Raw genomic sequence first — 21511 nt, 5'->3', positions numbered from 1 at the left:
CTTATACACACGGTCTCAGTATAATACACACACAGTCTAGTTCCCTTATACACACGGTCTCAGTATAATACACACACAGTCTTGTCCCCTTATGCACACGGTCTCAGTATAATTCACACACATTCTTGTTCCCTTATGCACACGGTCTCAGTATAATACATAGAAACATAGAAACATAGATATTGACGGCAGATAAGAGCCATAGGCCCGGCAAGTCTGCCCGACCTTACCTAACAGTATAAACTTATCTAGTTCGTAGGATAGCCCTATGCTTGTCCCATGCATTTTTAAAGTCCCCCACAGTGTTTGTTGCTACTACCTCTTGAGGAAGTTTATTCCATAAATCAATCACTCTTTCTGTAAAGAAGTGCTTCCTCAAATTACTTCTGAATCTACTACCCTTTAGCTTGAGCTCATGACCACACACAGTCTTGTCCCCTTATGCACACGGTCTCAGTATAATTCACACACAGTCTTGTTCCCTTATGCACACGGTCTCAGTATAATACACACACATTCTTGTTCCCTTATGCACACGGTCTCAGTATAATACACACACAGTCTTGTTCCCTTATGCACACGGTCTCAGTATAATACACACACAGTCTCCTGCGTTACACACAGTCTAGTTCCCTTATGCACACGGTCTCAGTATAATACACACACAGTCTCCTGCGTTACACACAGTCTAGTTCCCTTATGCACACGGTCTCAGTATAATACACACACAGTCTCCTGCGTTACACACAGTCTAGTTCCCTTATGCACACGGTCTCAGTATAATACACACACAGTCTGCTGCGTTACACACAGTCTAGTTCCCTTATGCACACGGTCTCAGTATAATACACACACGGTCTCCTACGTTACACACAGTCTTGTTCCCTTATGCACACGGTCTCAGTATAATACACACACAGTCTTGTTCCCTTATGCACACGGTCTCAGTATAATACACACACAGTCTTGTTCCCTTATGCACACGGTCTCCGTATAATACACACACAGTCTCCTGCGTTACACACAGTCTAGTTCCCTTATGCACACGGTCTCAGTATAATACACACACGGTCTCCTACGTTACACACAGTCTAGTTCCCTTATACACACGGTCTCAGTATAATACACACACAGTCTTCTCCATTACAGTCTAGTTCCCTTATACACACGGTCTCAGTATAATACACACACAGTCTCCTGCGTTAGTCTAGTTCCCTTATGCACACAGTCTCAGTATAAGTACAAGATGTGCTTACGCTGTAATCATTATTACGTAATAACGTGACAGAATATCTAGCAGGACACGGTACACGTTGGTCTCTGAGTCACCGGCGTGGGTGACCAGTGAGGGTGTCGTGTGAGTAAGGGCTGCTCAGGTCAGATCTCGCCTCTCGTTACATTTCTTGCTTTTCTTGCTGTAGTGATAATACAAGTGACACTATTAGCTTTTGTCTCCAGTAGAGTATTAACCTCTTGGGTGCCAAAGGGCTACAATACATTGCTTGATGTCCATCTCTCAGGGAACCAAGGTCATTGCTTTTACAATCTGGGAGGAGAAAAATCAGAAACATGTTTGAAAACATTAGTCTTTTTTTGTTTTTTTATAAATGTCATTTCAAGTGAATTTGTTTTATTTCTCGCTGCATTTATTTTGTATAATTGTTCCGTGTTTATAGAGACTTGTGTGTGTGTGTGTGCGTGGTCTTTATCAGCGATATTGCGTTTCCTTTATTTAGTTTCAAAATCATATTTAGGCATGTCAGGGTTTTGATGAGTGATATTTCATTGATGTGTGTGTGTGTATATATATATATATATATATATATATATATATATATATATATATATATATATATATATATATATATATATATATATATATATGGGTATGGGCCTCACAATGGGGTTACAAGTCTGATATATGGAGATTACATCAACAGTTAAGACATAAGTTTTTTACTCAGGGGTTGAGAGGCCAAGACGCAAAAGTGAGCTGGGACTCACGAATTGGCTTGCAACTCCATGTGTAAATCCATACATGAATATATGAATATATGTACATACTTAGACAGCACACAGTATAGTCCTCCGGTGCTTTTTTGTTTTTATGTGTATATACGTGATAACATTTTTTAGTTTTATGTACTAAGAGTATGTGGTTTTGTAACACCACTAAGGTGGAACTCATCCTAGTATACAAGTACTGACATGGACCAGTTCTGCACTAGGTGACAGCCACGGCCTGGATACCCTCACAGTAGGGAAAGCATATACGATTTTGCCTACTTAGAAGCAGGGATATATTCGGCTACCTGTTCGAAAATAGTTTATACAGATGATGCTGAGCTGACCAGTATCCTTTTATACTAGGGTCACATTTTGAATCTGTTGCTATGTAAATACGGAGGTCAGGTCAAGACAATGTGTAACGCAGAATGTATGGTATGGGGTGGCAATGTCCACGAAATTGCGTTAAATATGATCTAGATATGACCACCTCTGGTGCATGGTGTATATAATCTGTAATCCCTAACGTGGGCAACAAGAAGAATGGTAAGCTATGTGGTTACCAAGGTAACTAAACTAGCTCTTAAGATTTCCCTACAGTTGACAAATTTTCACATATGATTCACTTTATGTTTTGTAGTGTGCACAACTACATCTAAGGATATAGGTTATGAGTGAATACGATTGGGTTGAAATAAGGTGTTTGTATGGATAATAGCGGTTACTATAGCAACAAAGGAAGCCATACCGCTTTTTACACTCTTTATTTAAAGTTTTGCTCTGACACTATGACATAAAATTACTAATAGTGCAAAAATGACACAGTTTGTTGCTTTAGCCGTACAGCACGTTATGTATAGTTTAAGATACTTTGGAACTTGTTAGGATACACAATTCACGTATACGTATATGTTTGGCGCCACAGACACGGTATGAGATTGGTATTGTTTATTGTATTCACTATAAGTTGTGTATTTGTATTCACATTTGACATGCTGGTGAAGGGGACATCGTCCCTGAAAACGTTACATTAAAGAGTGATTTTCTCTGTTTAAAAGACCTGAGAGTGCAATCTTTTTTTCTTGGATTGTAGCACACACAGCCATTAATGTCTAAATTGTTGGCAACAAAAGTGAGTTTGGGCCCAATTAGCCATTTTCCCTCCCTGGTGTCATGTGACTCATTAGTGTTACAAGGTCTCAGGTGTGAATGGGGAGCAGGTGTATTAAATTTGGTGTTATCGCTCTCACACTTTCTCATACTGGTCACTGGAAGTTCAACATGGCACCTCTTGGTAAAGAACTCTGAGGATCTGAAAAAAAAAATTGTTGCTCCACATAAAGATGGCCTAGTCTATAAGAAGATTGCCAAGACCCTAAAACTGAGCTGCGGCACGGTGGGCAAGACCATACAGCGGTTTCACAGAACAGGTTCCACTCAGAACATGCTTCGCCATGGTGAACCAAATAAGTTGAGTGCACATGCTCAGCGTCATATCCAGAGGTTGTCTTTGGGAAATAGATGTATGAGTGCTGCCAGCATTGCTGCAGAGGTTGAAGGGGTGGGGGGTCAGCCTGTCAGCGCTCAAACCATACGCCGCACACTGCATCAAATTGGTCTGCATGGCTGTCGTCCCAGAAGGAAGCCTCTTCTAAAGATGATGCACAAGAAAGCCTACAAGCAGTTTGCTGAAGACAAGCAGATTAAGGACATGGATTACTGGAACCATGTCCTGTGGTCCGATGAGACCAAGATAAACTTATTTGGTTCAGATGGTGTCAAGTGTGTGTGGCGGCAATCTGGTGAGGAGTACAAAGACAAGTGTGTCTTGCCTACAGTGGGCCTGCAAGAGTGCTGCCGGCACTGGGGAGTTACAGTTCTTTGAGGGAACCATGAATGCCAACATGTACTGTGACATACTGAAGCAGAGCATGATCCCCTCCCTTCGGAGACTGGGCCTCAGGGCAGTATTCCAACATAACGACCCCAAACACACCTCCAAGACGACCACTGCCTTGCTAAAGAAGCTGAGGGTAAAGGTGATGGACTAGCCAAGCATTTCTCCAGACCTAAACCCTATTGAGCATCTGTGGGGCATCCTCAAACGGAAGGTGGGGGAAATAAATATTTTCGATAGATTTTGGCTGAATATTCTTTATAGCTTATTATAGCTGCAGCTGTAATTTATAGTGATAATTTAATATTCATAGGCCAGTGTATCTATAAATAATCATATCTAGCATTAAGCAATTTACTATTAAGAGGGAAGGATTTTTGTATTTTGAAGTCATAAGTTTATTTGGAGCTACTGTGATATATTTTAAAAATTGTATTTATTATTGTGGTTAAATCTCTGGTTTTTGTTGACTAAGCATTGTTAAGTTAGTAATCCATATTTTGGCATTGGACTAGTGTTGCTGGTTAATTACAAATTATTCTTGTAAAATTTGATAATATTTGATATTTAATTCATTCGGAGTTAGAGGGACACTGAACCCAAATGTTTTCTTTTTCAGATAGAGCATGCAATTTTAATCAACTTTCTAATTTTCTCCTATTATCAGGGTTTTTTTAGGTTCAGGGCCATGGTTGCTTTTTGGAGGCTGACATTCACCCACCAATAAGCAAGCATAACCCAGGTTCTCAACCAAAAATGGGCCGGCTCCTATGCATCAAATTCCTGCTTTCTTTTACAAGATACGATGAGTCCACGGATTTCATCCTTACTTATGGGATATCACCTCCTGGTCAGCAGGAGGAGGCAAAGAGCACCACAGCAGAGCTGTATATATATAGCTCATCCCTTCCCTCCCACTCCAGTCATTCTCTTTGCCTGTGTTAGTAAGATAGGAGATGGCAAAGTGAGGTGTTAGTTTAGTTTCTTCAATCAAGTGTTTATTATTTTTAAGGTAGTGCCTCTGAGTGCTTTGTGCTGGGGTGTAGTCTAGACCAGATCAGTCTCTTCAGTAAAAAGAGAAGCATTTGGTGGCTTTAAAGCAATAGGAACTGGTGGGACATAATTCTCACTGCGCCTACTATACATGTTTGCTGCCCTAAATTCAGATAGCCTAAGCACTTTTAACTCAGGCTGATCTTTGTCCACAGGGCTATGGGAGGGAGAGGACCTCTGAAAACCTGCTGGACTGCCATGCTGTCGCACAGCTTTCAAGGTAAGTGCTGACTTTTTGTTCTGGGGGATCTCAGAGAAGTGGAGCACTTTATTTATGTGGTTTGGACTCCTGCTTGTAAAAGGAGGGACAACACATTCTTAGCAGGGGCTAAGGATCCGGGCTCTTAATGTATACTCATGCAAGTGCCGGGTCTTCACGCCCACGAGGGGCGGAGCTCTGTGACGACTGTGTGGGATTTCGCTCTGCTCCTTGTATACCGGAGGCATAGCGTCTCACACAGCCCAGTGTTGTTTTCATTGATATAACACGCTGTGAGAGTGCAGTTTGTCTACTTTTATAACTCCTTTTGTTCCATGTGTGTATCACAAAAGGGAGGTTAATAGGCATCTCTCTATGGGGTACTTAATGAGCATTATGTTATATACCTTTGGGTTGGGCACTTCAGCATGATTTCTGAGAACTGCTGCAGTTAATCATACCAACCCTGCATGTTTAAAGAAAACGCTACTGTTTAGTATTTAAAGTGACAGTAAAAAAAATTTAATTTGTTATTTCTATTAAAAGATTTCAGCTGTTCATTTGTTATTGCATTCTTTGTAAGTCTTAGGATGGCACAAATGCACGCAAAAAGGAAAAAGGCACAGTTTTCTTTCAAGATTTAAAGAGGCAGTACCGTCTTTTTCTGTACTAATTTTATTAAAGACTTTCAGTTGGTTATTTGTTCATTCATCCTTGGTGATTTGGGATGGAACAAAACCATACGTTATGAGGTTCTTGTTAAGATGTAATGAGACAGTTTTAATTTTTTGTGTGTACTTTTAAAAAAAAAAAAATGATGTACCTACTCTCTCTAAGGAGATTGTTATTAGGAACTGGTTGACAATAGTCAAGTTATGCCGTTCTTTTCTTCTATAGTGTTCCATTAAATTTTATGGCCCACATACGGTACCCTGCGCTTCCCTTTGCACCCCATTCGGAGTTATGGTGCCTTATAGGTTTTGTTTCCACGAGGTAGGAAACATTGCTTGAGGAAGTTTTTCAGTAGTTACTATTTCCAATGCTTCCTCCATATTACTGACGGAGGGAAATACTTTGGGAAGATGTTCCCGATAGCTGACGCCGTCAGGGAATCTGGACGGACGGTCCCTAAGGTGGAGGGGTCTATTTCCGTCTTGGTCAAGCACTCTTCTATTCCTGTTGCGGATAGTGGGGCCTTCTAAGACCCTATGGACAAGCGGTTGGAGGGTCTACTTTGAAAGATCTATGTTCTCCAAGGTCTGCTATTGCAACCGGCGGCGTGCACACTTGTGCGGCTGCATATTGGTTCGTGACTTCTTTCACGACTATCCAGATGTATCATCAAAGTCTAGGCTTCTGGCAATGCCTTACAAGGGACTGACTTTGTTTGGTCCTGGCGAGGGAATCTCCTTCTTCTAAGCAAGAGGGAATCTATTCGCAATTCAAGCCGCTGGGAAACCCTACCATTCTTGGAACATGGGTGCATAATCGAGATAACTCACTGCTGGATCTAAGTCGGCATGAGGGATTTTGCCCACGATCCGAGACCGAATCTTGTAGGGGCAGACTTCCTTCCCATTCGGGCTTGTGTGCAGGATGTTCAGGTTCCTTGCCTCAGGGATACAAACTGGATTCGGACATTCTTCTTGAGGAAGATTTCTTCTTTCACAACTATCTGCAAATCAGATACACTGAGAGGCGTTCTTACATTGTGGGAGAACCCTCTCTTCTTTGGGAGTAATATGTCCCGTTCCATTACAGGGACAGGGGCTTTGTCAAGTCTGTTTGTAGTTCTCAATATGGGCATTTTCAGACCTGTTTTAGACCTCAGGAGTTTAGTCAAGTTTCTCAAAGATCCATCTTTTAGGATGGAATCTATTAGGACAGTCTTTCATTGATCCAGGAGGGTCAATTTATGACGACAATGGATCTAAAGGATGCATATCTTCACGTTCCTATCGACAAAGATCATCACAAGTTCCTGAGGTTTGACTTTCTGGATGAACTTTTTCGGTTCATGGCTCTCTCTTTCGGTTTGGCCACGGCACCCAGAATTTTCACTGAGATTCTGGGGTCTCTTCTGGCGGTTCTAGTAACCGTGGGGCATTGCGGTGTCGCCTTATCTAGTCGATATTCTAATCCAAGTCCCATACCGACATTGTGCTATCCTCCCTGAGAACTCACGGGTGGAAGGTAAATCTAGAGAGGGGTTTATTGATTCCGCAGACAAGGGTACCCTTCCTGGGAACTCTCATCGACTCTGTATCCTTGAGAATTTTCTGACGGGGGGCAGAAAGTAAAGGATTCTGAGTACATGTCAAGCTCTTTGGTCCAATCCTCGGCCGTCAGTGGCTCAGTGTATGGAGGTAATCGGTTTGATGGTAAAGGCAATGGAAATCATACCTTTTGCTCGTTTTCATTTCAGGCCTTTGCTGCTAAGCATGCTCAGGCAGAGGGATAGTGATTAGCCAGATTTGTCTCCTCGAATATCCATAGCTACAGGAGACGAGGGAATCTTTTCTATGGTGGTTGTCGATGGAGCATCTATCTCGGGGGACATGCTTTCGCAGGCCCACAGGGGAGATTGTGACAACGGATGCCAGTCTATTTGGATAGGGAACAGTCTGGAACTTCTTAAGAGCTTAGGGAGTGTGGACTCAAGCGAGTCTCTTCTTTCCATCAACTTTCTAGAGGTCAGAGCGATAGTTCATGTGTTTCGGACCTTGCCTCCGTTGGCCTCGGATTCCAGTCGGACGACATAACGACAGTGGCTTACATCAGTCATCAGGGAATACCAAGAGACTTCCTTAGCGATGAACGAAGTAGCCAGGATCATTCAGTGGGCGGAGAATCTCTCCTGCCATCTCTCAGCTGTTTATCTCCAAGGGTAGTATACTGAGAGACAGATTTTCTGAACTGGCAGACCTTTCATCCGGGGGAGTGAGGCTCCACCCAGAACTATTTTTAAACCTGATCTCGAAAGGGGTCGGCTGGAGTTAGACCTTAGGGCGTCTTGTCAGGATGCCAAGCTTCCGAGATGCAGGTCCAGGTCTAGGGACCCCCAAACTGAGCTGAGAGATGCCTTGTCAGTTTCTTGGTCATTCAGCCTAGCTTATGTATTTCTATCGTTGCGCTCTTTCTTCTGTTTTTTCGTGTAGTATCCTGGTAGTTGGCTTAGCTGTCTAGCAAGCGGAAGGTTTGCAGTTTGACACCAGCTGCAGCTATGTGCACCGTGATTGTGTGCTAGCAAGCTGTTTAATGGACTAGTAGGTTTTGGTATGCCAACTAGGTGGACATGTCATTTCTGTCTTCTTGGAAACTTCCGTTGAGGAAGGACCTTCTCATTTAGGGTTCCTTCCATCCACCGAATCTTGTTTCTCTGCAGCTGACTGCTTTGAGATTGGACGCTTACTTTTTCCTAGAAAGGTTTTTCTGATTCGGTCTTCGATACCTTATATTCAGGCATGTCAGCCTGTTACTAGGTCAATTTCCCATAAGATATGGTGTAAATATCTTTTTTGGTGTGAATCCAGGGGCTACTCATGGAGTAGGGTTAGGATTCCCAATATGTGGTCTTTTCTCCAAGAAGGATTGGAGAAAGGGTTGTCCGTAAGTTCCTTAAATGGACTAATGTCTGTTTTATCTTTTTTGTTACACAAGCGTCTGGCGATGTTCCAGATGTGCAATCTTTTTGTCAGGCTCTGCTAGAATCAGGCCTGTATTTAGTCCAGTTGCTCCTCCTTGAAGTTTGAATTTAGTTCTTAAAGTTCTTCAAGGGGTTCCATTTGAACCTATGCATTCCATAGATATTCAGTTATTATCTTGGAAAGTTTTCTTTTTGGTTGCTATTTCTTCTGCTCAAAGAGTATCTGAGCTTTCGGTGTTACAATGTGATTCTCCTTATCTTATTTTCCATTCGGATAAGGTGGTGTTACTCTTCCTGAGGTTGTTTCAAGTAACAGTATTAGTCAGGAAATTGTTGTTCCTTCCTTGTGTCCTAATCCTTCTTCTTCGAAGGAGCGTCTGTTACATAGTTTGGACGTGGTCCGTCCGTTGAAGTTCTACTTACAGGCGACCAAGGATTTTTGTCAATCGTCTTCCTTGTTTGTTGTTTTTTTCAGGGAGACGTAGGGGTCAGAAAGCTACGGCTACCTCTTTCTTTTTGGCTGAGGAGTATCATCCGTTTTACTTTGAGACTGCTGGACAGCAGCCTCCTGAACGGATTACGGCTCATTCCACTAGGGCTGTGGCTTCCTCATGGGCATTCAAAAGTTATGCTTTTGTTGAATAGATTTGCAAAGCTGCAACTTGTTCATCTCTTCACACTTTTTTCCAAATTTTTCAAATTTGATACCTTTTCCTCGTCTGAGGCTGTTTTATGGGAGAAAAGTTCTTCAAGCAGTGGTTCCTTCCGTTTAGGTTCCCTGTCTTGTCCCTACCCTTTCATCCGTGTACTATAGCTTTGGTATTGTATCCCATAAGTAAGGATGAAATCTGTGGACTCGTATCGTAAAAGAAACAAATTTATCAGGTAAGAATAAATTTCCTTTTTTAAATAAAGATATCAAGAGAACGAAGAAAAATTGATATGAGTAAATTAGAAAGTTTATTAAAATTGCATGCTCTATCTGAATCATTAAATAATTGTTTTTTGCGTTTAGTGTCCCCTTAAGGTTAATTTATAGAAATATTGTGTCCATAATACTGAGGTACCAGACGATTAATGGAATATTGATTGATTTAAATATTTTATTGCTTGTTTTATATAGAATATTGTAACACTAGACATATATATTTGGTCATAATCAATACCCTATTTTCTGCACAAATATAATCAATGTGTATATAAAGATTAACTGGTCAGAATTTAGGAATATTTTAAATTAAGATTAAATATTATTAATAAGAATTTTATTGTCAAATTTATAGATCTCTCAGTAGTGTTATTTGGGGTACACTACAGGCATTTAACATCTCACTGAAGTATATTGACAAGGTTTCTATATTATTTGAAGATGTTGCTGACGATAATTTTAGGATTATTAATATTCATAAATCCATTAATCAAAAATATTGTTACGTAAAAATATAACGTCATTTAAAGAGGCGATAAACACCTGTTGCTTTTGCATAACCCCCCCCCCCCCCCCCCCAAAAAAAAAAAACCCCACAAAAAACCTTTGCTTTGTCTGAGGCTCACCAGCAATGCTAAAAAGTAACATCTGTAATTAGTTTTTCAAAATGCTTCAAATTGCCTATTGGAGCTATTGATTTGCGGCATCTGCAGGTTATAGGATTTGTGACACGAGATCAGGTTTACACTAAAGACGTGTTTAAAGGGACATTACTGCCAAAATTGGAATCCACATGGATGTATTTCAGTTTTGAATAGAAGCATTTTTGTAATATACATGAATTAGCAAAAATGCTTCTAATAAATGGTATAACTGTTTCAAAAGTGTATTTAAGTATGCACCGTGCACCAGCATTTTAAACACAGAACCTGCTCAGAGAGCCTAAGATGCTTGTATCATCTGGTAATGACTCAATTTGTTAATTGCTGACATGATACAAGCCCCACTGGCACTCTGAGCATGTGCAGTACTTAAAATGCTGCCGCACTGAGAATCTCTAGCTATGCTTTACAATGCACGTGCAGAGAATAATGCTAACATTAAAACAGTGATAAGTTGTTGTTTTTTTGCCGATACATTTATATAGCAAATATATTTCTATTCAAAGATGTAATTCATCTATGTGCATATAAATTTTGACCGTAATGTCCCTTTTAATATGTTCCCTTCGAGAAAGGACTGGAGTTTTAACAAATCATGTCAACCTCTCAGTGAGAGGATTGATGAAAGTTAAAGTCTGGAGATGAAAGTTTTTCTGCAAACGCATCCAGACTGTCACCTAACAGCTCCTGAGCAATCAGTGTTGATGAGTTTCACTGCTTGCTGCTGAACACTCAAGTCCAGTGCTGCTGCAAGACTGTCACACTTGAGAGGCTGTGCCTGTTCCACAGCATGGATCCTGGAGGGTAAGACAGTTTTTTTTATATATACAATTTAAAATGCTATAGAGGGTCACAGTGTTGCTTCTTTATACCTCGATAGGATCAAGGGTTAATATCTCCTTCAGGGAGATTGTTTGAACAGTTTGGGGATTTATATCTGCTTAATGTAAGAGGTTTTTTAGGCTCATAGACTGTGTTTTTTGGCTTGGAACAAACAGGTTTCACTTTAGTTTTTGAAGTGTTGCACAGCTCATAATAGCTTGGCGCCCTTTTTCATAGCAGGGGTCCTGTCTTACGTACCACGTGACCGGGTGCGGTCCCTTTCATTTCCTAAGATCCTGCTGCAGACATCATTTCTGGGGATGTTGACTGTTAGCTGTCTGGGTCTAGGAGGTGGCGAGTGCCCCAGCCATTGGGAGTATTAAGGTGCCCTTTTTTAAATAAAAGCGTTTCTTTTTGATTGTCCTTCTGTGGGTATATACAAAGCTATGGAGGACTCTGATACTATATTAGACAGTTCCACTCCTTCTGTACTGATTAATCATTTTTGTTTATATTGTGAGGAGGCTGTGGTTTTCCGCCTGCTCATTTTTGTTCCATTTGCCTAAACACTGTTCTAAAGTCTAAGAAGGGAGACAAGCCTGCTAATACTCATAGCGCTATTAGCCCTTCTGAGCCGTCTACTTCTCAGGAATCTGGCTCTATCTCCACTCCGGCTAAGCATACTATTATCCCTCTGGAGGATAGTCCTTCTTTTAGAGAACCTATGGATAAAAAATGGAAACTTTTCTGAGGAAGATGTTTCAATATACAGGGTTTTTATTTCAACCGGCAGCAGCTGTAGCCGCGGTTGCTGGAGCAGCTACCTACTGGTGCAACACTCTGTCGGAGCTCATTGAGGTGGAGACTCCTGTTGAGGATATTCAGGAGAGAATTAAGGCACTGAGAATTGCTAACTCCTTCATCTGTGACGCGAATATGCAGATTATTCGCAAAAATGCAAAGGCTGCTGGCTTTGTGTTGGCTTGTGGTTCTAGCCCGCCGGGTCTTGGTCTGCAGATATGACTTCTTTCTCTTCCCTTCAAGGGGAAGATTTTATTTGGTCCAGGGCTGGACTCCATTATCTCTAAGGTTACCGGAGGGATATGCCTGATAAGAAGAATAGACCTAAGGGACGGCAACTATCTAATTTTCGTTCCTTTCGTGCTGATGAGTCACAACAGCAGTCCTCTTCCAAGTCCGAGCAGCCCAAGAGTAAATGGAAGCCGTCTCACTCCTGGAATAAGTCCAAACAGACTAAGAAGCCCTCCGAGAACAAATTGTCATGAAGGGGCGGCCCCCGATCCGGGATCGGATCGAGTAGGGGGCAGACTGTCTCTTTTTTTCAGACGCTTGGTTCCAGGATGTACAGGATCCTTGGGTCCTGGAGGTTGTATCTCATACAGGATACAGGATAGGATTCAAGTCTCATCCGCCCAGGGACAGATTCCTACTCTCCAGTCTTTCGACAAGACCAGAAAAGAGGGTTGTCTTTTTAGGTTGCGTACGGGATCTCTCCTCTCTAAGAGTAATTATCCTGGTACATGCAACAGAACGAGGTTTGGGGTTTTATTCAAACCTTTTCGTGGTTCCAAAGAAGGAGGGAACTGTTCGTCCAATTCTGGACCTAAAATGTCTAAACAAGTTTCTGAGTGTTCCCTCCTTTCAAGATGGAGACAATACGGTCATTCCTCCCTCTGGTTCAGGAAGGACAGTTTATGACCATAATAGACCTGAAGGATGCTTACCTTCACGTCCCGATTCACAGGGAACATTTTCAGTTCCTGAGGTTTGCTTTTCTGGATCAGCACTTCCCGTTCATAGCTCTTGCATAAGTTCTCTTACTCCAAGTACAAGGGTGAATTTTCTGGGAACTATAATAGACTCCATATCCATAAGAATATTCCTCACAGATCAGAGACATTGCATGTTAACTTCTGCATGTCTTGCCCTCCAGGACTCCTCAAAACCCTCAGTGGCTTAGTGTATGGAGGTAATCAGACTCATGGTGTCCTGCATGGACATCATTCCTTTTGCCAGATTCTTTCTCAGACCTTTACAACTATGCATGCTGAGACAATGGAATGGCGACCATTCAGATCTGTTTCAACAGATTGTGCTGGACAGCCTCTCGAGAGACTCGCTCTCCTGGTGGCTCTGTCCAGATCATCTGTCCCAAGGCACATGCTTTTTGAGACTGTCCTGGGAGATTGTGACTACGGGCGCAAGCCTTTTCGGCTGGGGAGCCGAAGGTCTGTGGACTCAGGAGTCCTCCCTTCCGATCAATATTTTGGAACTCAGGGCAATCTTCAATGCCTTGAAGGCTTGGCCCCTTCTGGGTTCGTCCCAGTTTATCAGATTCTAATCAGACAGTATAACCTCGGTTGCCTATATCAACCATCAAGGGGGAACGAGAAGTTCCTTGGCGATGAGAGCAGTATCTCAGATACTAGAGTGGGCGGAGACTCACAAATGTACGCTGTCAACATGCAATCCTTTCACCCAGGGGAATGGTCTCTTCACCCGAGGTGTTTGCAAGGATATGCAGCAAGTGGGGGACGCCGGAGATAAATCTCATGGCATCCCGTCTCAATACCAAGCTATCCAGGTACGGGTCGAGGTTGAGGGATCCTCAGGCGGAATTGATAGATGACCTATCTGTACCATGAAGGTTCAGTCTTGTATATCTTTTCCCTCCATTACCGCTTCTCCCTCGTGTGGTGGCTCGCATCAAGCAGGAGTGAGCATCTGTGATTCTGATTGCTCCGTTGTGGCCGAGAAGGATGTGGTTTGAGGATCTGGTGGGGATAAGCCTTTGGCTGGGGTGTCTTTGCCTCCTCCTGGTGGCCAGGTGTTGCATTTCCCAACAGTAAGGAATGAAGTTGTGGACTCTCCCTGCCAGGGAGGAAAGGAATTTATCTGGTAAGCATAAATGTATTTATTTTTTCATCAGAAAACTAGTATGTTTAAAAAGCGCTTTTTCATATGCATCAGAGATTGTCATCCTGTACGGCTGGTGCATGCTAGGTTTTGTTAGTAAAATCTAACCAGCAGAAGCAGTTACACATCATGTGACTGTCACACACAGTAGGGCTCTGTGTACGGAGAGAACAAATCATCATACATATTGTTTTTGTCATTATGTTGTCTACCTTGGCACCTTCTCGCTGTGAATACCTCTTGTGCATTCTATTTGTTAATCCGTATTATGCATTATGTGCAAGTTGCTTGCTCCTCCTCGCTTTCATAAAACTTGTCTTTGCAGACTCTGAAAATCTAACTGAACGCAGCAATTCCGACCCCCTCGAACCTTCAGCCAAGAGAGTGAGAAGGTAACCTGTCTGCGTAGCACTAACACACTCGCACCGCATGTTACTCATCCGCTGTTTGCCACTGCTTAGTTACCCTGTGATTCCTGTCTCTTCAGTCCCTGCTGTCTAGCGCCTGACATTAACCATTTGGCTTCCAGAGCTGGTTGCAACACATTGCTTAAACCTTCCTCTTTCCTACTTTTGTAGCCATCTGTTATTTTCACCCTGCACACTTAAGTAACTCATCTCACCCACCTCGTTTGCCCCTTTACATAAGTAACTCATCTCACCCACCTCGTTTGCCCCTTTACATAAGTAACTCATCTCACTCACCTCAATTGCCCCTTTACATAAGTAACTCATCTCACCCTCCTCATTGCCCCTTTACATAAGTAACTCATCTCACCCACCTCGTTTGCCCCTTCACATAAGTAACTCATCTCACCCACCTCGTTTGCTCTTTACATAAGTAACTCATCTGCCCCACCTCGTTTGCCCCTTTACATAAGTAACTCATCTCACCCACCTCGTTTGCTCCTTTACATAAGTAACTCATCTCACCCACCTTGTTTGCCCCTTTACATAAGTAACTCATCTCACCCACCTCGTTTGCCCCTTTACATAGGTAACTCATCTCACCCACCTCGTTTGCCCCTTTACATAAGTAACTCATCTCACCCACCTCGTTTGCTCCTTTACATAAGTAACTCATCTCACCCACCTCGTTTGCTCCTTTACATAAGTAACTCATCTCACCCACCTCATTGCCCCTTTACATAAGTAACTCATCTCACCCACCTCATTGCCCCTTTACATAAGTAACTCATCTCACCCACCTCATTGCTCCTTTACATAAGTAACTCATCTCACCCGTCTCATTGCTCCTTTAAATAAGTAACTCATCTCACCCGTCTCATTGCTCCTTTACATAAGTAACTCATCTCACCCACCTCGTTTTCTCCTTTACATAAGTAACTCATCTCACCCACCTCGTTTTCTCCTTTACATAAGTAACTCATCTCACCCACCTCGTTTGCTCCTTTACATAAGTAACTCATCTCACCCACCTCATTGCCCCTTTACATAAGTAACTCATCTCACCCTCCTCATTGCCCCTTTACATAAGTAACTCATCTCACCCACCTCGTTTGCCCCTTTACATAAGTAACTCATCTCACCCGCCTCGTTTGCCCCTTTACAGAAGTAACTCATCTCACCCGCCTCGTTTGCTCCTTTACATAAGTAACTCATCTCACCCGCCTCATTGCTCCTTTACATAAGTAACTCATCTCACCCGTCTCATTGCTCCTTTACATAAGTAACTCATCTCACCCACCTCATTGCCCCTTTACATAATTAACTCATCTCACCCTCCTCATTGCCCCTTTACATAAGTAACTCATCTCACCCACCTCGTTTGCTCCTTTACATAAGTAACTCATCTCACCCACCTCGTTTGCCCCTTTACATAAGTAACTCATCTCACCCACCTCGTTTGCCCCTTTACATAAGTAACTCATCTCACCCACCTTGTTTGCTCCTTTACATAAGTAACTTATCTCACCCACCTCATTGCCCCTTTACATAATTAACTCATCTCACCCTCCTCATTGCCCCTTTACATAAGTAACTCATCTCACCCACCTCGTTTGCTCCTTTACATAAGTAACTCATCTCACCCACCTCGTTTGCCCCTTTACATAAGTAACTCATCTCACCCACCTCGTTTGCTCCTTTACATAAGTAACTCATCTCACCCACCTCGTTTGCCCCTTTACATAAGTAACTCATCTCACCCGCCTCGTTTGCCCCTTTACATAAGTAACTCATCTCACCCGCCTCGTTTGCCCTTTTACACAAGTAACTCATCTCACCCGCCTCGCTGCCCCTCCACATAAGTAACTCATCTCACCCGCCTCGTTGCCCCTCCACATAAGTAACTCATCTCACCTGCATCGTTTCCCTTTTACATAATTTACCACACACAGCATATCTTTATCATCCCAAATTCTTATACTTCTAATTCTGGTTTGTCTGGTGCAGCAAAAATGATGCACTTGCACTGTCTGTCTAATGTCAGAGACATTAATTTGCACATAATGTACAGGCATACTGCAGGAGCTAGTTGAGGTAGGTTAATCTGTTTCTTTGCTTATTGCGAAATCTCTCACACCCGCAGATTTATGATGATTGTCCCACTTAAGATCACACACTTAAGAGGAGCTCTTGTACAGAATTCACATAAGATATCTCTTTTTTTCTTTTTCAAGATACGATGAGTCCACGGATTTCATCCTTACTTGTGGGATTATGCCTCCTGGTCAGCAGGAGGAGGCAAAGAGCACCACAGCAGAGCTGTATAAATAGCTCCTCCCTTCCCTCCCAACCCAGTCATTCTCTTTGCTTGTCTTAGTTAGATAGGAGATGGCAAAATCAAGTGTTTATTATTTTTTAAAGAGGTGCCACTGAGTGCTAGTTTGTGCTAGGGTGTAGCCTAGACCAGATCAGTCTCTTCAGTAAAAAGAGAAGCATTTGGTGGCTTTAAAGCAATAGGAACTGGTTGCTGCCCTAAATACAGATAGCCTAAGCACATTTAACTAAGGCTTATCTTATTCCACAGGGCTATGGGAGGGAGAGGACCTCTGAAAACCTGTTGGATTGCCATGCTGTCGCACAGCTTTTGAGGTAAGTGCTGACTTTTTATTCTGGGTCACTGACATAGATCTCAGAGAAGTGGAGCACTGTACTTAATGGTAAGAACTCCTGCATTTTAAAGGAGGGACCTTTCCGACAGTATATTCTTAGCAGGGGCTACAGGAATACTGACAGCTGCAACTTTTATTATTATACTCATTGAACTGTTATGGGTGAGATCGTTTACACGACATTGGGCTGTGCTGTGGTAAAAATGACAGAAACAGACAAACTTGTCCCCATGTTTTCTGATGGCTCAGTTGGCCTTATAACTCGTTATTAGCATCAGGGAGTTTGTTTAATGCGCACTTGATGGGCTAAGGAGCTCGATATTTGCTTTGGGGATCACTCGAGCTGTGGATATTTTGCTTTCAGTGGGGAGTGACACTTTATTCAGATCAATACTGAAGCAGTACCTAAGTTTAGCCCCAAGTTTTCGTTTTCAGCAGCCAGTTCCCGGTGGCGTAGTTATTAAATCAATTATGCTTATGGAGACCGGGAACTGCATGTTATTACGCCCACGATGGGCGGAGCCTTGTGGCCCTTTTTAGTATGCTGCGCACTTTGTTCTATGCTGCTGTTGTCAGTATCGGGAGCTACATGACAGGGACACTGTGCTCTATGGGCCGGTCATTTAGTAACAATGGCGACCGGGAGGCGATGTTGACACACCCACGAAGGGCGGAGTTATATGTGCATAATTGCGCTTCCTACCTCCATTAGATACCGGAGGGTAGAGCATTTCACAACGCTATATCACGCTCTAGATATACTGTGCGACATATGGCTGGTAACAAGAAACAGTATCGCACATTGTATATAACCTCTCCTGTTTTTGTATTAAACTTAGGTTATGTTGCTATAAACATGCAGCTCTACGTGTACATTTTCTTATCTAGAATGTCAGTAGTTGATCTGTTGCTTGGGTGCTGCAGTATTTCCTTTTTGCAAACAAGAAAATTAATTCTTTCAGTTTTATTTTTAAAGAGACAGTAGCACATATAAAATAACGTCCTTTTTCTGTTAAGAGACAAGAACGTTTTTATTTGATGCCTTTCAGCTGTTTAATGTATTTGCTGTTTAATGTTTAAATAAGTGCACACATAAAGTATGTTTCTCTTGTAAGGTGTATCCAGTCCACGGATCATCCATTACTTGTGGGATATTCTCATTCCCAACAGGAAGTTGCAAGAGGACACCCACAGCAGAGCTGTAATATAGCTCCTCCCCTAACTGTCATAGCCAGTCATTCTCTTGCAACTCTCAACAAGCTAGGATGTTGTAGGAGAGAGTGGTTAAATATAGTTAGTTTATTTTCTTCAATCAAAAGTTTGTTATTTTTAAATAGTACCGGAGTTGTGCTATTTTATCTCAGGCAGTAAATAGAAGAAGAATCTGCCTGAGGTTTCTATGATCTTAGCAGGTTGTAACTAAGATCCATTGCTATTCTCACATATGTTTGAGGGGATTACACAGATGAGGTAACTTCAGCGAGAGAATGGCGTGCAGTTTATTCTGCTATCAGGTATGTGCAGTTATAATTTTTTCTAGAGATGGAAAACACTAGAAAATACTGCTGATACCGGATTAATGTAAGTTAAGCCTGAATACAGTGATTTAATAACGACTGGTATCATGCTTACTCCCAGGGGTAATACCCTTATGATATTGCAATATAAACGTTTGCTGGCATGTTTAATCGTTTTTATATATGCATTGGTGATAAAACTTTATTGGGGCCTAGTTTTTTCCACATGGCTGTCTTAAATTTTGACTAGAAACAGTTTTACTGAGGCTTTCCACTGTTATAGTATAAAAGTTACAGTTGGTGCAGTTAAAATTACAAACTGTGACATCCAGCTTCCCTCAGGAGTCCCCTGTATGCTATAGGACATCTCTAAAGGGCTCAAAGGCTTTCCAAAGTCGTTTATTGGGGAAGGTAGGACCACAGCTTGCTGTGGCAGTTGGTTGTGACTGTTAAAAAACGTCTATTTCGTTTTTTTGATCCGTTTTTTGAACTAAGGGGTTAATCATCCATTTGCAAGTGGATGCAATGCTCTGCTAGCCTATTACATACACTGTAAAAATTTCGTTTGATTTACTGCATTTTTTCACTGTTTTTCAAATTCTGACAAAATTTGTTTCTCTTAAAGGCACAGTACCGTTTTTTATATTTGCTTGTTAACTTGATTTAAAGTGTTTTCCAAGCTTGCTAGTCTCATTGCTAGTATGTATAAACATGTCTGACATAGAAGAAACTCCTTGTTCATTATGTTTAAAAGCCATGGTGGAACCCCCTCTTAGAATGTGTACCAAATGTACTGATTTCATTTTATGCAATAAAGATCATATTCTGTTTTTAAAAAATTATCACCAGAGGAATCTGACGAGGGGAAAGTTATGCCGACTAACTCTCCCCACGTGTCAGACCCTTTGACTCCCGCCCAAGGGACTCACGCTCTGTCAGCCTGTGGAAGGTAATCTCACCCCTGTAAAGGAGAGAGGGAATTTTTAGGACCACAACTGCAGGTTTAGGAGTGTTGTGAATGTATCAGTGATTCTGTGTAAGTGAGGGAAGGCAGCAAGGATCAGAATCATTAGATACAGTTCACTTTAATATAAGGATAGGAGTGACAATGGCTGAGACCTCAGAGCATATAGCCCCACTCAGTATTGACAAACTGGTTCCCACATATAAACAACAAGCAATTGCAAGTTAAAGTTTTAGACATACCATATCTAATCATAGGTGGCAGCAGACATAGTGTACAACTTAAGGCAACAAATAGGGTTAATGAGATTTATGCAGCAATTAGGTGTTGAATCTGAACTCTTAAGAATATAGGTTGAATAGAGCATTTACATATGAAGGCAACCTAACTAAGATTCTGAGACATGTCAGGAGTAATTGCTGAATGATCGTAAGTTACTTCGGTATGAGTTTGAAGGAAGCGCTTTTGAGACTTACTAGTAAAAGTAAAGGGTGAGGTCTGTCCGGACAGAGCGAAGTTCCCCTGCAGAGTTTGGGGAAATTGCAGCGTGTGCGATGGCGTGTGACGTCACAGCTTGCCGGTTCCGGTCCTGTGTTTGGTAGAGAGGTGAGCCGCGTCTGTCTCTAAAGTTGCAAGCAGGTTAGAGGGTGAGAAGCTGGATTCAACAATCAAGCAATTTGGTATGAGTAGGAGGGAAATTTAAACTGCTTGTTGGGGAGGAGTTATGTAAGTGTGAAAAGACACAGCTATACAAAGGATAAGGCAAAGAACTTAGTCAATTATTACAGGACCCCCCCCCCCAAAGATCAACTCCGGGGATCGAGTCCAGGACGATCAGGATAACGTTCATGGAACCTGGCCACCAACCGGGGGGCAGAGAGATTGGAAGCCGGTTCCCAGGAGTCCTCCGAATCAGGGTAGCCCTTCCAATGGACCAGATACTGAAGCTGCCCACGAAAACGTCGGGAGTCCAAGACATCTTGTACCTCATACTCCAGGGTGGTATCCTGTAGATGAGGAAGTAAAGGAATAGAAGGATCATGGTGACGAAGTTGTCTATAAGGCTTGAGGAGAGACACATGAAAGGTAGGATGGGATTTCAGATTTGCTGGTAATGCAAGAGTAACAGCGTTCATATTCACAATTTTTATGATGGGAAATGGTCCAATGAAGTTTGAAGATAATTTCCTGGAAGGAAGGGGTAAATGTAGATTACGTGTTGATAACCAAACGTAGTCACCTACACTATATTTAGGCGAGGAAATCCTTTTTTTATCATAATGGAATTTATAGCGATCCTTGGCGATGCGAATATTTTCAGCAGTTAGTGAAAAAGATTCACTAATAGTGTTGATGAGGTCATTCACAACAGGACAACTGTTGCTGTCCATAGAATCCCATTCAAAAGAAGGATGGAAACCATAATTAATGAAGAATGGTGTGAACTTTGTAGAGGAATGGATGGAATTGTTGAAGGCGAATTCTGCGTATGGTAGTAGTTGTGTCCAGGTATCTTGTTTAGCTGAAATGAAACATCTTAAATATTGTTCTATGCACTGGTTTGTCCTTTCAGTCTGGCCATTAGTTTGGGGATGGAAAGAGGTACTGAGACGTCTAGAAATACCCAATGAGTGACAAAGTTGTTTCCAGAATTGGCTGGTGAATTGAGTTCCCCTATCTGAGGTAATACTATTAGGGAGTCCGTGATACTTGAATATATGATGTATCATTAAGGAAATGGTTTCAGAAGAAGTTGGCAGCTTATGGTAGGGCACGAAATGTGCCATTTTACTAAATAGGTCT

The 21511-nt window shown here is 42.1% G+C and overlaps 1 protein-coding gene across 1 annotated transcript in view; it reads left to right on the top strand.

The window, feature by feature from the left end:
• The window catches only part of CIZ1 (CDKN1A interacting zinc finger protein 1), a 177227-nt gene that overhangs the window by 53439 nt on the left and 102277 nt on the right, over positions 1-21511 (top strand). The window contains exon 6 of the mRNA XM_053695793.1: positions 14477-14543. Coding sequence (XP_053551768.1) covers positions 14477-14543 — 67 coding nt within the window. The remainder of the gene's footprint in view (positions 1-14476; positions 14544-21511) is intronic.

The sequence above is a fragment of the Bombina bombina genome, chromosome 12 (genome assembly GCF_027579735.1).
Source record: "Bombina bombina isolate aBomBom1 chromosome 12, aBomBom1.pri, whole genome shotgun sequence".
Classification (NCBI taxonomy): Eukaryota; Metazoa; Chordata; class Amphibia; order Anura; family Bombinatoridae; genus Bombina; species Bombina bombina.
The sequence above is the reverse complement of the archived record's forward strand: the minus strand, read 5'-3'. Positions and strand labels throughout refer to the sequence as shown.